Here is a 16296-nt window from a genome sequence, read left to right as displayed (position 1 = left end):
TATGGGTAGTCCAAACGTGTCATATTTGGATACAGTCTTCACTAAGCCTGCCACTTGCTTGACACTGAACAAAGGCAAGCCAAATTTTAACTCAATTGGTTGGACTCCCAGCCTACTGCACCTCAGATATGAAGAATCTGAAAACAAAGCCAAAATTTATTAATGAACATGACATGAGCAAGAAAACTTTGTCAAGGCTAACCAGTAACTACTACATACCGATTGCTGAACATACTTAATGAGCCGGAGATTAAAATCCAAGCATTGTTTCTAGCCTGCAACAAAAAACAGTTGAAACTGTTCAGATTTTATGAAGATATCAACTGCACTAAAACCATGCATTATAGAGATCAAAGCAGCCTAAAATGCTATTGAGAACATAAAGGTTTCATATACATGCAAAGTTAATTAGACAAATCATTTTCATCAATATTAATACTCATTCTAACCATAGCCTACTAAGAATCTCTGTTGCACGCACTGTAGTAACAAAACATATCCCTAAGACCAAAAAAGTTATCAACACAACCCAAAAATTGCAACTTCTCAAACACAAATAAACATGCGGTAGGGTTACATCAAACAAGAAATATATAAGATTTAATTAGTTAAGATCAAAACCACAAAATTTGGTCCTGTTAGAATGATAAATATATCATACGATCTTATTAATAAACCAATTCCACATAAAAGATCTACCCCAACATGAAACATATTACAATTACAAATGTTATTGGCCTAAACTTCAATAATGGAACAATTGTCCATATTTCCAATGTCTCAAAAGAATTAAAATATATGTTACTCAAATTAATAAGCATCATGGTTGGTTTATGCAATCACCATTATTTTGGGCATAAAGATAAGGAATAGGTTGGGAGGCTGATTATTTCTTGGCTCATCAAATTTATTTCTTAAAAATCACATCAATTTATCTAATAATATGAAAATTACACAATTTGACCATTACATAAATTGATTTCTATATATCACTTTTCATCCCAACGAAAAAAAAAAAAAAAAAAAAAAAACTAATACAAAAAGACTTCAAATTGAGACACATTTACCGGGGAGAACCTTCATAAATACAAATGAAATGACAATAAATTTGAAAATTAACACTTGCAAGAGGTTAATCTTTGGATTGTAGTCTTAATAGTTGAGGCAATCAGTTTAGAAATATACTTTCAAATAGCAAATGAATATGATGGAAAGCATTTTGAAGGCAGTTGCTACCCCATCTCATGAATGCTTCACCCAGACCCACTACACAATACCCATCTATCTCATGAACAACTAAAATGAAGACAATAATATCAAATAGAGAGAGAGAAAGAGAGCAGTGATGTGATATCCCAATCAAAAGAAATGAAATTAGGGTTTGTCGTTTTGATATGTTTACCTTAAAGTTCAACCATAGGCAAAGCAATTTTGATCTTTCTCAAAAACCGTGACTACTGCTGCAATAAGGAAATTCACACACCACCCCACCCAATAACCAAGAGAGAGCAACGACCGATTATTAGACTTCAACGCTAGAGTCTGAGAGAGAGAGAGAGAGAGAGAGAGAGAGAGAGAGAGAGAGAGAGAGAGAGAGAGAGAGAGAGAGAGAGAAGACACTGTTCTTTTCTTTTCTTTTTATTGAGGGCAAAATTGTCATTTGGCTTCTGTTGGTAGAGTGAATTGCGCGGCTTTTTTTTTATTTTTTTTTAGCAGTCATCAAATACCAAATAAGGTGCTGACCAGAGAAGTCAGGTTAAGGTATGAGAAATAAATCTAAAAAGATAGGGGTAAAATAGGGAACAAAGAAATCCCAACTAGCCGTTATTTTTGAATGATACAAATACAATACAAAATCCCTCCTCTGTTTTGGTCTCTCCGACTCAGAGTCGGAGACTGAGACGGAGACACCGACTCTGCTTTCATTCTCCCACTCAGAGAAGGATATATATTACAATGTTTTTAATTAATATAAATATAAATACTCTCATATTTCCATACCCAACATCATACCCTCTCTTCCTCTCAAAATAAAGAAAAGAAAAGAACAAACCCTCTCTCTCTCTCTCTCTCTCTCTCTCTGTTTCTAGTTTTATCTCTGAAACTCACAGAGAAAACCCACTTTGTACCCCATAATTGCTTTCCTTTCCTGAGTGTAGAAACAGAAATTAAGATTCTTGGAGGCCAATTCAACTTAAGAATTGAATTTGGAGTCTCTTTCTCGTCTCTGTTTTTTGCTTGTTGCTTTATCTCTCTGTAACTCACAGAGAATTCATCATCAAAATCATGGAGACTCCCGGTTCACTTTGTGAGTGTGATTCTTTCAATGAACTCAAAAGAGAGTGCACCAGGGATGAACAATTGGACTTGGACTTGCTCACTCTTAGGGTTTTGAAGGATTTCATCCTATTCCTCTCTAAAAAACCCTCTCTGCCTCTGCCACTGACTTCAGACGAGAAGCAATTTCAATATTGTTTCAAACCCACCTGGGGCTCCTTGAAAAGAAAAAGATCAAATCTTGCTTCTTCCATTCCTCGCACCCATTACCAATTGCCAAATTTGAACTTTCAAAGGAAGAGGTTTTCTCAACCCATTGGCATTGCAGATCCGGAATGGAAAGCCACCAAAGAAGACCAAATTGAAGAAAAGCCACCAAAGAAGCCCAAATTGAACCCAACCCTTCCACTCTCAAACCCATCACCAAAACTGCCTCAAAATTTCCAGAATATCATCGACACAATGGGTGGAGCCCAACTGGTTTTGGTCATACAGAAACCTCTCACTAAGACTGACCTAAACCGACATAACGCTTGGTTGTCCATGCCTTTAAGCAAAATCAATGGCAGTTTCTTGAGAGAGGCAGAAAGAGAATATCTGGATCAACAACAAGCAATGGAAGTCCCATTCATGGAGCCCTCGGGTAAGGTAAATCAGATTGTTTTGAGGCAATGGGACATGCCCAAGGAGTCAGGGAAGAAAAGCTCATGCTATGTGCTGATAAAATCTTGGAATGAGGTGGTGGAAAAAAATGATTTTGGCAAAAAGCTTAACCAAGTGATCCAAATTTGGTCTTTTAGAGTTGGTAATGAAGATCAACTCTGCCTGGCTTTTGTTGTGGTCAACACAGGGGAGAACAATGAAGGAGCAAGTAGCAGCAGGCAATGAAGAGATATGGATTGACACTAATTTTGGCCTTTTCAATTGACCAATTTTCTTGTAATTAGATATTTTGTTTAGAGTTTATTAGAGAGCAATCATGTCAATATGTTATGACTCATGACGTATTGTTTATTAGTATTTTAAAAAAAAAAAATTTAGATAGGGATCTATTGTCAATTAATGTAAGAGTCTGTTCATTTGAATTTTGATTAATGAAGTTCCTAAAAATTTTGATTAATGAGACTGAGCCACATTTTGATTTTGATACACAATGAATATGCTTAAATGGATTTGCGATTGATTTGGAATGCTAAAAGGTATATGTTATGGAATCTTTTGCAAAATGTATGTCTAGTTGAAATATATATATATATATATATATATATATATATATATATATATATGATGAAAAGTTTGAGATCTTGTATCAGGGAGAACATACGGGAAAGTCATAAAATGTTGGAGGAGCTTGAAACTGTGCATAACAAGTACCTGAAGAGACAAGAGGTTTGCTGAAAATGGATCTTAAATTGTCATAAACAAATGCCTACAAGAACCTATTAATATTGTTGGCATGGTATATAATTGTGTCATTGCGAGAACCCTTGTTACATCGATTTTCAAATCATGCGCTAGCCACTATTTGAAATGTCATGTCTGCATTGAATGTTTACTGATTTCACTTTGATCTTATGTGAAGGATCCACTATTTACCTTTTCTTTTGAATAATTAGGAACTTGATAATCAACACAAAAACTGTAAGGATGGTTTTAAGAATTTTGAAAGGCAGGATGTGAAATATCGAGAAGATTTGAAGCACATGAAGTAAAAGATCAAGAAACTTGAGGATAAACTGGAAAAGGTATGGGAAAGACATTGTTCACTTGAACTGAACATGGTTATCATTAACTTTTTGGCTTCCCATTTCAGGATTCAGCAAACATTAATAACTTAGAAAAGGAGTGTGAAGACTCGAAAAATCTGATTCCAGAACTTGAGGAAAATATTCCAAAACTACAAAAGCTGTTGCTGGACGAGGAGAAAGTCTTTGAGGAAATTAAAGAGAATTCTAAAGGTGATTTTTAAAAAAATTTTATTATTATTATTTTTTATCTCTTTGGTTATGAACAATAGGAATATGTTAGTTGTCGTGTTGCAAATCACACCTCAAAGAATTATGTGCAGCAGTATTAAGTTTCTAATTTATAACTGTTTGTGTATGTTTCACACCATTGTAAAATATTATTGTTCATTTTCTGTTTTATCTTCTAAAAAATAATAGGGTTTTGTCGTAAGCAATGCCTTCAATTAAAATTTTGGATTCTCATTTCATTGCTTTGTGTTTCCTTAGGTCTACATACTAAGTATTCACAAGTTGGATTTAATAACATTGTAAAGGATGCCCAAATAACATATCATGGAGTTCTGATATACATGATTTATATGGCTCTAATATGCATGGCATAACTTAGTATTCCCCTACAACTGTTTTTGGAAAATTCTTAAATTATTTTCTAATTGAATTTGGATGTTTGATTTGGTCAATTTTAAAGAAATCCTCAATATCATTTTCAGATGGGATTAAGAACTTTACTATTGAAGGATTTTAAAATTAACTTTGCCCGTGCCTGAACATGTGAAAAGGTTCTGTCCTTGACATTTTCAACACATTTCAAGTTGATGTTATTCTGTATGCCTTTTTCCCCCTGCCTAAAATCAATGTATCATCTCTATTGAATTCTTCCTGGCTGTATATTATGTCTTTAATTTCTTTTTTCCTTTGTTGATTGTTAAGCTACGCATGCACCTAGTGGTCTTGGATCTACGTCCTCACCTTCCATCCCATTATTATGGGAAAAGGAAGTGCTAGTTGAGCTATAGGTCTTAGACACCTTTGATTCTTTTTTAATGCATAAATCACTCCTTGTATTTTTTTTTTATAAAGAAATCTGTGAAGAAAAATTACCCAATTCCATGGAGAGAACCAATGAGAAACCAAGAAGTTTCTTTTGAGACGTTGGTGTGAATGCATGCTTATGTTTATTTTGTTTATTCTTGGTATTGTATGTAATCTTTTTGTTGGTTGGGAAATTGATACCATTTTGTTGGAGAGATAATCCCCCTTCAAAATAATTAGTGTAATACTGTCTCACCTCTAGCAGACATGGGTATGTGTAGCTAATTATTGAAAATGTTACTTACCCCTGATTGGTAAATAAGCAGTTGAAACTGAGAGACATAGTGCTGAGCTTGCAAAAGTTTGTGCTGAACTAGAACCTTGGGAAAAGCAACTGATTGAACATAAGGGAAAACTTGAAGTTACATTTACCGAAAGCAAGCTTTTGAGTGCAAAAGGTGAGTTTTGGTACTTTGATAGTATCTTTTTAATTAACAGGAAAGTAAATTCATATAATAAAAATAAAAATAACCCCAGATTGATAAGGACAGCAGCATCAGCTGGAAGGATACATGTTCTCATCTTAATGAAGAACACTGAGCTATTTTAGAGGCTGGCTCCCCATAAACAGCCCATTTGCAAGTTATACCTTCCATCCTTAAATTTCAATTTTTCTGCTAACTAACAAGAATTATGCCTCTAATTAGCACTAGCACTAACACAAGCAATAGACAAAGTGCATCATTGAAAATAGGATATTGATGTAGCAAGCAGGAATAAGAGCGTAAGTTTTCACTAAGTTAAGACGCAAACTGTACTCACTGCTTATATGCTTACTCAATTTTTTCGATATATTTGTTGGTGCCAATTATATCTTCAAGACATTCGAGAAAACCTTCATCGTGGGGTCCCTGAGCTTTTGGCTTCATAAGTGAAATCTGCTCAACTTCATGTGTGTCTTTCCTAAAGTGTAGGGAATTACCACGAATTCCTAAACTTGTGAGAAAAAAAAAAAGAGAGAAAACACACGCCAAAGAAAATAATCACACGCACAAGACAGTATTTATGTGGTTTGGCAATTTGCCTACGTCCACGGAGTTGCAGGGATTTCACTATTATCAGAGAAAATACAAGTTGCGCTACAGACACTTTATCTCTCTCCAAAACCGACTTAACCGAAACCCTAATCACAAAACCACGATTTTCTACATCCTGTGAATGGGCTACAAAAAACGGGCCAATATTTTTCCCGAGGGCGTTGCCCTTGGACCCCCAAGAAGCTTGTCCATGAGTGCTTCGACTTAGGCCTGTCGGCCCAAGCCTCCACTCCATGGACTAAACCTCTGAAAATCTCTCATTAAAAACCACGCAGCATTATTCAGGTCAGGTCGGATCGTCAACCAAATCAAACATAAACTAGGCTCCACAAAACCCAACACACAGGTGTATATTTAGTTCAGTTTTCTAGTTGAGGGCTAAATAGAAGAAATTACTGTTTCTGCCCAGTGGAGTTTGCTGGGCTCAATAATTTCTCCCAATATAGGCTATACTAGTCAGGAAGTTGACTAAAGGGATTGAGGAGTCAAAGAAGGAGAAAGAAAGATTTGTTGAGGAAACAGAAAAATTACGAGACATTTTCAAAGAAATTGAGCAAAAAGCTTTTACCATTCAATAGAATTATAAAAAAGACACAGGAGGTTTTTTTTTTTTTTTTCATTATTTATGTTTGTAAAATCAGAAAATGCAAAACAGAAATGCAAAGAGCTTGCAAAATGGTTTGAGAGAAAAAGAACTCTGTATTTGCTTATCAAATTGTTACAAGCAGTTACTTAAAATGATTAGCTCTACAAGTGTTTATATACACGAAAACAGGGGCTAAGAAATTGGCGCCCAAAAGTATAACTAACTATTCAAAACTTCAACCAATGATCAAATGGCAACTGGCACCAAGAATAACTAACTGCTACAGCTCAGACTTAAGTAATACGGTGCGTTTTGCCTTTTGTTTCTTCCCTGCCGTTTTCTTTGTACAATCTCTGTTTTTAATGCCGTTTTGCATAACTTTGTTACTGTTGTCGTTTTTCTCATTTTGTTACTGGACTAGTATCTCTTCTATCTCATCTTCAACAATCTTTAATAAAAATCCCCAAGAAAAAAGATTTTTTCATACTGCCATAAGATCTAATTTCTTTCTTCCCCTTGTATAGCTGATCGATGAACATAAAGATGCATTAGACAATGCAAAATCCAATTACGACCAAAGTGAAAAAGACTGTGGATGAGTTACAGGCATCAGAGGTACTGTGCTAATTCTTGCATCTTTCTCGTTTCCTGTATTTTTTTTTTTGGGCTCATGTTTCCTGACATCTTGTTTACAATCTCTGTGTGGCACAGGTTGTCGCTGAATACAAATTACAAGACATGAAAAAGGCATACAAGGAGTTGGAATTGAAGGCGAAGAGTTACAAAAAAAGGCTTGACGACTTGCAAAATGCTCTTATAAAGCATATGGAACAGTATGTCCTTTTTGTGGAACTCTTAAGAAGCAGGGGATCTTTATGATCTTGAAGCATGATTAACATTGTGTACTGGTTGCAGAATTCAGAAAGACTTATTAGTGAACCCTGAAAAGCTTCAGGGGCGACCTTGACTGATGAAACTCTTAGTGAGGCTTGTGACCTAAAGAGGGCTCTTGAAATGGTAGCACTGCTGGAAGCCCAACTGAAGGAGATGAATTCTAATCTTGATTCTATCTCAGAGTGTGACTTTCTCTGTTGTTCTTTAAAAATGTTTATCAACTTGAGTTGAATTCTTCAGGGCCCTCTGCTAAATTTTTCATACTATGATAAATAGATATCAGACAAAGGTATCATTATATAATGAACGAGTTGAGGAACTAAACAAGGTCACTCAACAGCGTGATGACATAAAGAGACAGTATGATGAATGGAGGAAGAAGAGGCATGCATATCTATCACTCAACTGGATATGGTACAATAATAGGTTAGATGAGTTCATGGCAGGGTTCAATGCAATATCTTTGAAGCTGAAGGAGATGTATCAGGTTTGTGAATGGATCACTCCCCACAAGTTTTAGCTGGATTATAAATTCTATTGTCCATTTTGACTCTTTGGTGTCTTTAATGTACATTAAACAGTTTGAATTGCAAGAAATATAACTAGTACCATTTGTGCCCTGGTACTAGATCTTCTGCCATTGAAGAACTCCACTTTTGATTAGCAAAATTCGTTTTCTATGCTCCTTCATTTGCAATCAGTTGGGGCTTTTCATATTTGATACTTCTTGTTTCATCTTTCATGTATTATATGCATTTACAAGTAGTGATTATACTTTTGCCCTTCTAATGGACTTGCCATAGATGATCACACTTGGAGGTGATGCAGAACTCGAGCTAGTGGACTCTTTGGGTCCTTTCTCTGAAGGTGTTGTTTTCAGTGTCCGACCACCAAAGAAGAGCTGGAAGAATATTGCAAATTTATCGGGTGGTGAAAAGGTTATCTTTTAACATTGCCGACTTTAACCCTTCTGTAGAATCCATTATCTGAACGATAAGTATGCCTGTCTATAGAGTCCCTGAATTATGTTGACAGTTGAGTAACCTATAATGTTGTTCCTTTTACTGCTTTCAGACCTTGAGTTCTTTAGTTCTTGTTTTCGCACTTCATCACTACAAGCCAATCCCTCTTAAATTGTTTCGTCTTTTTTTTCTTTTGATCTTCATTCACTTATATTGGTCCATATGGTGTGCAGACTTCAAAAATGTTTCTATTGTGGGGCATTAAGTGAAGGAACGAACAAAGGATGCCCAATTTATAATCATAAGGTAGGTTGAATGCTCCCTGGGGTTTATCGCTAGTTACTGATATATTTACTTACACTGATCTTGGTGTTCTTATCTTTTATGCCACCTGCGGCCTTCGAAACAACATGTTTGAATTGGCCCATCGTCTTGTTGGGATCTACAAAACTGATAATTGCACTAAGAGCATTACAATTTACCCTGGTAGTTTTGCAATCTGTGAAAAAGCTGCCTGATGATATGATGCATTTGGTTTTGGTGGAGTTCCTTAGTTAATGGTTCCATGTCATGAGTAACCATTATTTACCTGGTTGTCATGGAATCAATTCTTTATTCAGTCCTGTATGAGTTTGCATATATCAAATAGTTATCTATTTTTGAATTTGTCCAAGTGTCATATATAAGTTATAACAGCTTTGGCTTTTGTGCCGAATTAGTTTATGGTTAATGATAATTATGAGTGTAAATTGATTGGTATAATGCCTTGGCAACATTGGTGTGTAACTTTGTATAAACAAAAGAATGCCCCTACTTGAGAGCAATGCAAGAGTTAGGGCTTTCAAATTCATGGTTCATTTTATTTTTGAAGGGAGTTTCATTTTTTTTTTTTTTTTTTTTGGAGAAAAAGGTAAGCGGTTTCATTTTGTTTTAGGAGGTAGCTTTTTTTTTTCTTTTTTTTTTTGCCCTACATTTTATTAATAAAAGAATCTAAGGCGTAAACTGCAAATAAGGCATGAATCCAAAAGCTATGAAATGGGAACAATGGCCCATTATAGTTTTGAGCCCAACCCATATTACATTTTATTGAGTGAAGATTGAAATATAAATGGGCAATGAAAAAGAAGCGAAGCCCATTGTATTTTTCATACGTTGAGCTTATGATTGTGATCTTGGAGAGCAAAATGAAATCATCATGAGACCAAGCAAATGAGGTGTGTTCTTTCAAAGGCCCTTGGTCCCCGTTGACCCAGTTCAGTTCAATTTCAAACCTTTTTTTTTTAAATGACCTATGAAACCATTGAACTTGAGATATATATATATATAGCTTTTGTGCCGAAAGTAGTTTGGCCAGTTGTGCCGAAAGTAGTTTGACCGGTTGTGCCAAAAGCAATTAGCAATTGAGTCATCATCAGTGGGTAAAACAATAGTAATTCTTTTAACTATAGGCAAATATATCATAGGTGAATATATCATCAGTGTTTGGCATGGTGTGCCAAAAGCAGTCAATAGAGGAATTATAATATATCAGCAATGTTTGGCATGGTGTGCCAAAAGCAGTCAATAGAGGAATCATCATTAGTGGATAAAGCAATAGTGAAAGCAGTAGGCAAAGTAAAAGTAATAGTAAATACTTTATCCTTAGGTGAATATTGTAGCAATATTGGCTTTTGTGCAGGCTAGACAAATAGCAGAATCATCAATTTGCTCCTAGGTCAAGAGTATCATGTTCTTCATCATGTCCAAACCAATCTTTGGGATATGGCTGGGGATAGGGGTAATAAGGACTTTCTGCAACAGAGCCTTCTTCATCAGAGCTTCTGTTAGCAGTAGTCTCTTCTTCTCCAGAAGAGCATAGAGAGCTTCCTTGCTCAGGTCATCAAAAGGAGAAGTCTTCCTAGTAGCTTTGGTGGATGAAGTAGATGGCGTAGTGGCATTGTAGACCAAATGTGCATGAGAATGTTGCCTAGGCAGAGGTCTGGGGGAATTTTCCCTGGTAACATTGTCAATTATCTGTTGAACATGGCCAAATTTATCCCACCATTTAACATACCAGTATCGACATACCAGTATCGAGCAAGAACATCACCTTCCTTGCAGTACTGCCATTTTAAGATCCAAGGGATTTAACAAAATAAAAGAGATTAGGGAACTTGGCATTATGAGCATTTGTCTTGAGGGTGTCATAAAAAATCTTGTAAGATCCCATCAAAGACTCGGGGAAGATATCAGCAACAGGGCCAAATTGGTTCCACCAGCGAATGAACCAAAGAGGCAATTTAGCAGTATATATATATATATATATGTGTGTGTGTATGTGGATCACTGTCACCCAGCAAACGCCATGAAATAGAAAGTATGCAGATAGGCGAAGCATGAATCTTGAGCACACGCCATGAAATCATGATGAATGAATGAACAAATCGCAATGCTTATTAAGACATGAAAATGGCATTAGCCAAGATTACAATATGCTGTACGAGTGAGAGTGTACAAGATATTTTGGGCTAGAACAAAAAAAAATCAACAAAAAGAAAAAAATGTTGAACGTGATCCAACGTGAGTGTCCATCGAAGATGTGTAGCTCCATTTTTTGTGACAATGATAATAATGCATGCGAGTGCATTAAATGCATAATGCCTCTGTTGTGCTTCGTATGAATAATCGTGCATTAATATATAGTTTCGTCAAACTTTTCAATATAATAAATTTGGTGAAATGCTACTAGATATGTATTATAGAAATCATATATAAATAAATAAAAAATTTTAAATAAATTGGCTTTGTAGTGCTATTAACCATGGTTTACTTTCTTTCTTTTTTTTCTTTTTTTTTGGGGTACTAGTAGAGTACTCTAGTAGTACCTTTTTTTTAAAAAAAAAAAAAATAATTAATTTGATAATTTATGTGGAGCCTATTCTATGAACAGCAGTTGTCCGCTTCCTTTCTCAACCCAATCAACAAAAAAATGGTTTGAGTCACTTGGAACTCTGTCTAGCAGTTTCTTCAACTCGGGTGAGTGCATCCGTGAGCACATCAATGGTCCAATCCTTCAAATCCTCCTGCACAAAACAAGCAAGCCACATCACACATGGGCATTATCATATATGTGTCACCATCATATTTCTTCATGAGAAGTAAACAAATGAGATGGCCCAGTGACATGCATAAGCACATTGAAATTTTATTCAAGCCAATGGAGAATTACTTTGTTATCTATCATTTCAGGAAAAGAAAAAGCCTCACATTAGATGGTCTAAAGTTTGCTTGATCATGCAGAATCCTTCAATAAAAAAAATCTCTCGTGGGGAAACCAGACCACACCAGTCCATGTGCCATGAGAACCCACAGACAGTATGCAGATAAAGCTTCGTGAATTGACATAATCATTTCTTGCTTTATGTTAGAGGCTTCCTTGTATGGCGTTGACTCTATTGAAACTAGAAGCTCCCAAGCGAAATAAATGATGCAATCAACACTGTAAATTATCAACGTAGGTCTTAAAGGCTGTGTTGAGTGCTTTTCCTGAGTGTTGTGTTCAGGGTGTTTGGAGTTGTGCTTTTCCTGAGTATTTGTAGTTGTGGATTTCTTGGTCTTTGACTTCGGTGAGGGTGAGGGTGAGGGATTTAACTGTTGTAATTCTGGTTGCTGGTCTTTTGACCTGAGTGTGCTGTATTTGAGGCCCCTGTTGGATGCTGTTGCTGGTTTTCCCAGCTTCTTATCAAGAAAATTTTACTTGATTATTGCAAATAATAAAAAGCTCTTCCAAACACATTACCGGGTCATTTGCAATGTCTACCATGAACTACAAAATTTTCCAATCAACACTCCAAAGCAATATAACATTGCGATAAACAATTTGGCAGTCGTGTAATAACAATGATAAAATTCAAAATGATGACTACAGAGCATTCTGAATAAGTAAGCTAGGGATTTTATAGGATAGGAGTGAAAAACTGGGTATATGTAATAAACCCAAAAGAATGAATGAGATAAGACATAAGAGAAGAAGATTTTAATAATCATTTAAAACATTCCCAATTCTTTAAAATAAACCAGAGATTAAAATTACCAAACCAATTTCTTCATCTATCAAGCTACTTAATGACCAATAAGGACTGTATAATTAACATGAATTTGAAAATACATTGTTGTTTATATATAACCATTGTAATCCAATTTTTAAGAAAACATTAACATTGAAGATCAACATCATTTAAGCATGCACTCCATAGCAAATAAATAACTCAACTTCAGCAAAAATTGGATGAATGAAGATATTTGGCCTTTCAGCCCTCCTCCCTCCCAAACCAAAATAAAAAAAACTAGTATTTGAATTTTATCAAAGGAACAGTAATGAGTTTCTTAAACAAATGAATATAAAAGCATATATGAAACTCTTAGTCTATTAAGTCCACAGAAAAATAAAAAATGATTATCGAATTTCTTAGTGGGAGCAGTTTTGACCTGTATAGATTAGGGGCATAAAGAACCTCACAAAGCATTACATTGAACAGGAAAACACTCTACAGTCATAGCCTATGTCCATAACCAATGTTCTCCACAAAATAACCAAGCAAGAAAGAAGAGTAGGGTAGATATAAAAGGATGAAAAGCCTGACCTTGCGCAGTCGTTCACCAGTTCTAATTTGTGCATTAGGACGAGCAAGCTTGGATTCAAAGGGAGTTCTAGGCCTCACTTCTCGAATTTCTTCCCACTCCTCACGACTCAGCATTCTAACCGTGCCTTGCCCATGAGGTGCATTCTTTATTTTTCGCTCTATTAGTTCCTGCGACTTTGAATCATCGTACTGCCACCTCACCATATAAGATTCAAATCACGTTAACCAGTCTATAGACTAAAACTGCCTATGCAAAACTACAACATCATCTTGTATTTTATCAAACATAAGATGCCAACATGAAACTTCCACAACAAAAATCCAACCTTTCAATTGGTGCACCATTTTATTAAAATAAATGGTCACATTAACCACTCCTTAAACTAAAATTTCCTAGGCAAAGCTACAATGGAAGCATCAAACCAAAAACATAGCATCTGCTATTTTATCAAACATATATGCCAACACTCTAACAAATGACCCAACTTTGTTTTACAGATGATTTGATAGTTTTCACTGATCTTCCATCCATTCACAAAAATAAAATGTGTTGGTGGAATTCAAAAGTATGTCAGGTTTGAATGCCAATGTGAGGAAAAGCGAAAGGGTTTTTTTTTTTTTTTTTTTTGGATAAGTGAGGAAAAGTGAAGTTTTTGGTTCAGGCACTTCCCCCTTTACCAGAAAACAGATTGTTGATGGTTAAATTTTCTAAGAGGGTAAGTTAGGAAGTGAGGTATTTGGGTGCTTCTCTAGTATCAGGCAAGTTGAGTAATCAGGTTCAGGATTGTAAGCCATTAAATGAGAAAATCACTGCCAAGATAAATGCTTGGAATTGTAAAAAGCTCCCATTTGCAGGTAGACTACAACTACTGCAATTAGTACTCTATAGTATCCCATTTTTCTTAGCTAGTGTGTTTATATTTCTTAGAAAGTTATTAAGAGTATCAAACAGAAATTTAATAAGTTTCTGTGAAGGGCCAAGATTATGGTGCTATAGGGTATTAACATTTATTGGGATTTTTTGTGTTCCAAAATGCAAACAGGGCTTGGGTCCAAAGAGGTTTGAGTGGAATAAACAACCGTTATAAAACATATTTGAAATCTGTTTGTAAAAGCAGATTCCTTGTGGGTGGCATGGGTGCATACTAATATCTTGAGTTTCTAGATTGTTAAGGTTTCTCAGGAAAGCAATTGGGGTTGGAGAAAATTATTAAGATTCTGAAACCTTGCTAGAACTTATCTGAAAGTTGTAATAGGAGCTGGTAGACTTATATCAGGTTGGCATGACTGGTAGCAGTCAGATGGAGTTCTGTTCGCCAAATATGGTTTTAGAGTCATATATGATTCTGCTGGTACTATGGATGCTAAAGTTTCTGCTATGCTGATAGGCAGGATTGTTGCTAGAAATCTGCTTGATCAGATGCTCTTGTGTCCATCTAAAGTAAGCTATGTCTTGTGAAGTTTGGGGATAAAGATCAAGCTTTTTGGAGTATTTATAAATCAGGTAATTTTTATTGTGCTCAAACATGGGATACAATCAAGTCCAAGCAGCCAGAGATCAACTGGTGAAAGCTAGTAGGGTTCAAATTAGCCATAACAAAGCATGCCCAAATCAGTTGGCTTGTGTTTAGAAACAGGTTGACAACTAGAGATAGACTCCTCAAGTGGGGCTATAAGGGGAGGGGCGTGTTGTGTATTTTGTAGAAGTTACATGGGATGTTGTCTTGTTACAAGATCTGAATGCTGCTGAAAATATGTAGTTGAATGAGGCGTTCAAAACCTTAGAGGCAACACTTAACAGCTTCATGGAAGTGTTGTGCAATCTTGCATCTGAGGTTGCCTTGTATAATATAACATTTGGAAACATAGGAATATCAGGGTTTATGGAAGACACATCAGAACAAAGAAAGAAATTGTTCATGGGGAATCGGGTATGCCCTTATCTGTTCTGTCATGATCTGGAGTGTTTAGCTTTTATCTTTGTAATGTTTAGGCTAAATCATGACCAGTTGAGTGTGTCTGTTTCTGTGTATGCAGCTTGCCACAGCGTTTTTGTAAAATTACGTGTTTCATTAATATCAATTCTCTGCTTCATAAAAAAAATAAAAAACCTTCATAACAAAGTTTCAATTTTTTTTTTAATTGATGCACCCTTCTTATATACAAAAATAAATAATAAATAATCAGTACCCACATTCAAAAATGACTTTTTTATGAGGAAAAAAAAACACACACACACACACAATGGCCGTCAAAAATTAATTTGAAAATCAATCAGAAACAAGCTTCAATTAGTCCATATAGAAAGAAGAAAAAAAAGATGAAAAATGGGGGTTGTTGAAAATGAATAAAATAAAATAAAATCTTCACAACAAAATTCCAATTTTTCTAATCGATGCAATGCACCTTTCTTGTACACGAAAAAAAAAGTACCCACATTCAAAAAAGTTTCAACAAAGATATCCATCATCAAAATCAATATGAATATCAACAAGAAGCAATATTTAATTAGCTTGATATAGAAAGAAAAAAAGAAATGAGAAATGGGTGTTGTGGAAAATGAAAAGAAATGGAGAATAGAATAGAAGTGAAGAGAAGAGAGGGCACCATCATGAGGAGCTTAGCGAAGAGGCCAACACCGACAACAGTGAGAATCATGGGCAAAGAAGCGGTGTCGAGGTAGGATTTGGACTCGGGAACTTCGACAATGAACTGGTCCTTCTTTATCTTAAGGTTCTTCTTGCTTTTCCTCATCCTCTGTAACCCAGCAATCTTTCTCTTCAAGGTCTCACTTGGCCCCTCATGGGACGACGAAACCGTATGTAACTGTCTTCGTATCTGACATAGCCTTCGGCTAACCCCAGTGTACATGGTTTTTGTTTTGGTTCAAGTTCAACAGTGAGTATCTGTGACTGTTACAGCTTGTGTTTTGTGTATGTGTTTTTGTTGAATGAGTTCCTCTCTCCTATGTTGTGGGCTAGAAAAGTTCTAACAACAGTAATTTACTATTCCTGTGAAACTAGGAATTGGGCCCAAAATGCAGTTTTTGTTGGTCTGGTGAATCCAAGTTCCCTAGGC

General features: G+C 35.6%; 1 protein-coding gene and 1 pseudogene across 1 annotated transcript; one reads left to right on the top strand and one right to left on the bottom strand.

Annotated features, from left to right (window-relative positions):
* Positions 1 to 3564: 3564 nt before the first annotated feature.
* On the top strand, positions 3565 to 9114 carry LOC142644180 (structural maintenance of chromosomes protein 4-like; annotated as a pseudogene).
* Positions 9115 to 11347: 2233 nt separating this feature from the next.
* On the bottom strand, positions 11348 to 16144 carry LOC142642585 (uncharacterized). The gene is made up of 3 exons (XM_075816970.1): positions 15826 to 16144; positions 13219 to 13407; positions 11348 to 11658 (listed from the first exon to the last, which is right to left on the bottom strand). Exons 1-3 carry the CDS (start codon positions 16087 to 16089, stop codon positions 11575 to 11577), a joined length of 537 nt encoding a protein of 178 aa, XP_075673085.1. The 5' UTR covers positions 16090 to 16144; the 3' UTR covers positions 11348 to 11574.
* Positions 16145 to 16296: the final 152 nt, after the last annotated feature.

Source organism: Castanea sativa, chromosome 7 (assembly GCF_040712315.1).
Source record: "Castanea sativa cultivar Marrone di Chiusa Pesio chromosome 7, ASM4071231v1".
Classification (NCBI taxonomy): domain Eukaryota; kingdom Viridiplantae; phylum Streptophyta; class Magnoliopsida; order Fagales; family Fagaceae; genus Castanea; species Castanea sativa.
The sequence above is the reverse complement of the archived record's forward strand: the minus strand, read 5'-3'. Positions and strand labels throughout refer to the sequence as shown.

Bases quoted from the DNA above. Each gene is read 5' to 3' on its own strand.
- LOC142642585 (XM_075816970.1), bottom strand. From the start codon at position 16,089: ATGTACACTGGGGTTAGCCGAAGGCTATGTCAGATACGAAGACAGTTA. The intron at 13,408-15,825 runs GTGCCCTCTCTT...GTGAGGTGGCAG, and splicing joins TCGCTAAGCTCCTCATGATG to TACGATGATTCAAAGTCGCA. The intron at 11,659-13,218 runs GTCAGGCTTTTC...TGTTTTGTGCAG, and splicing joins CTGGTGAACGACTGCGCAAG to GAGGATTTGAAGGATTGGAC.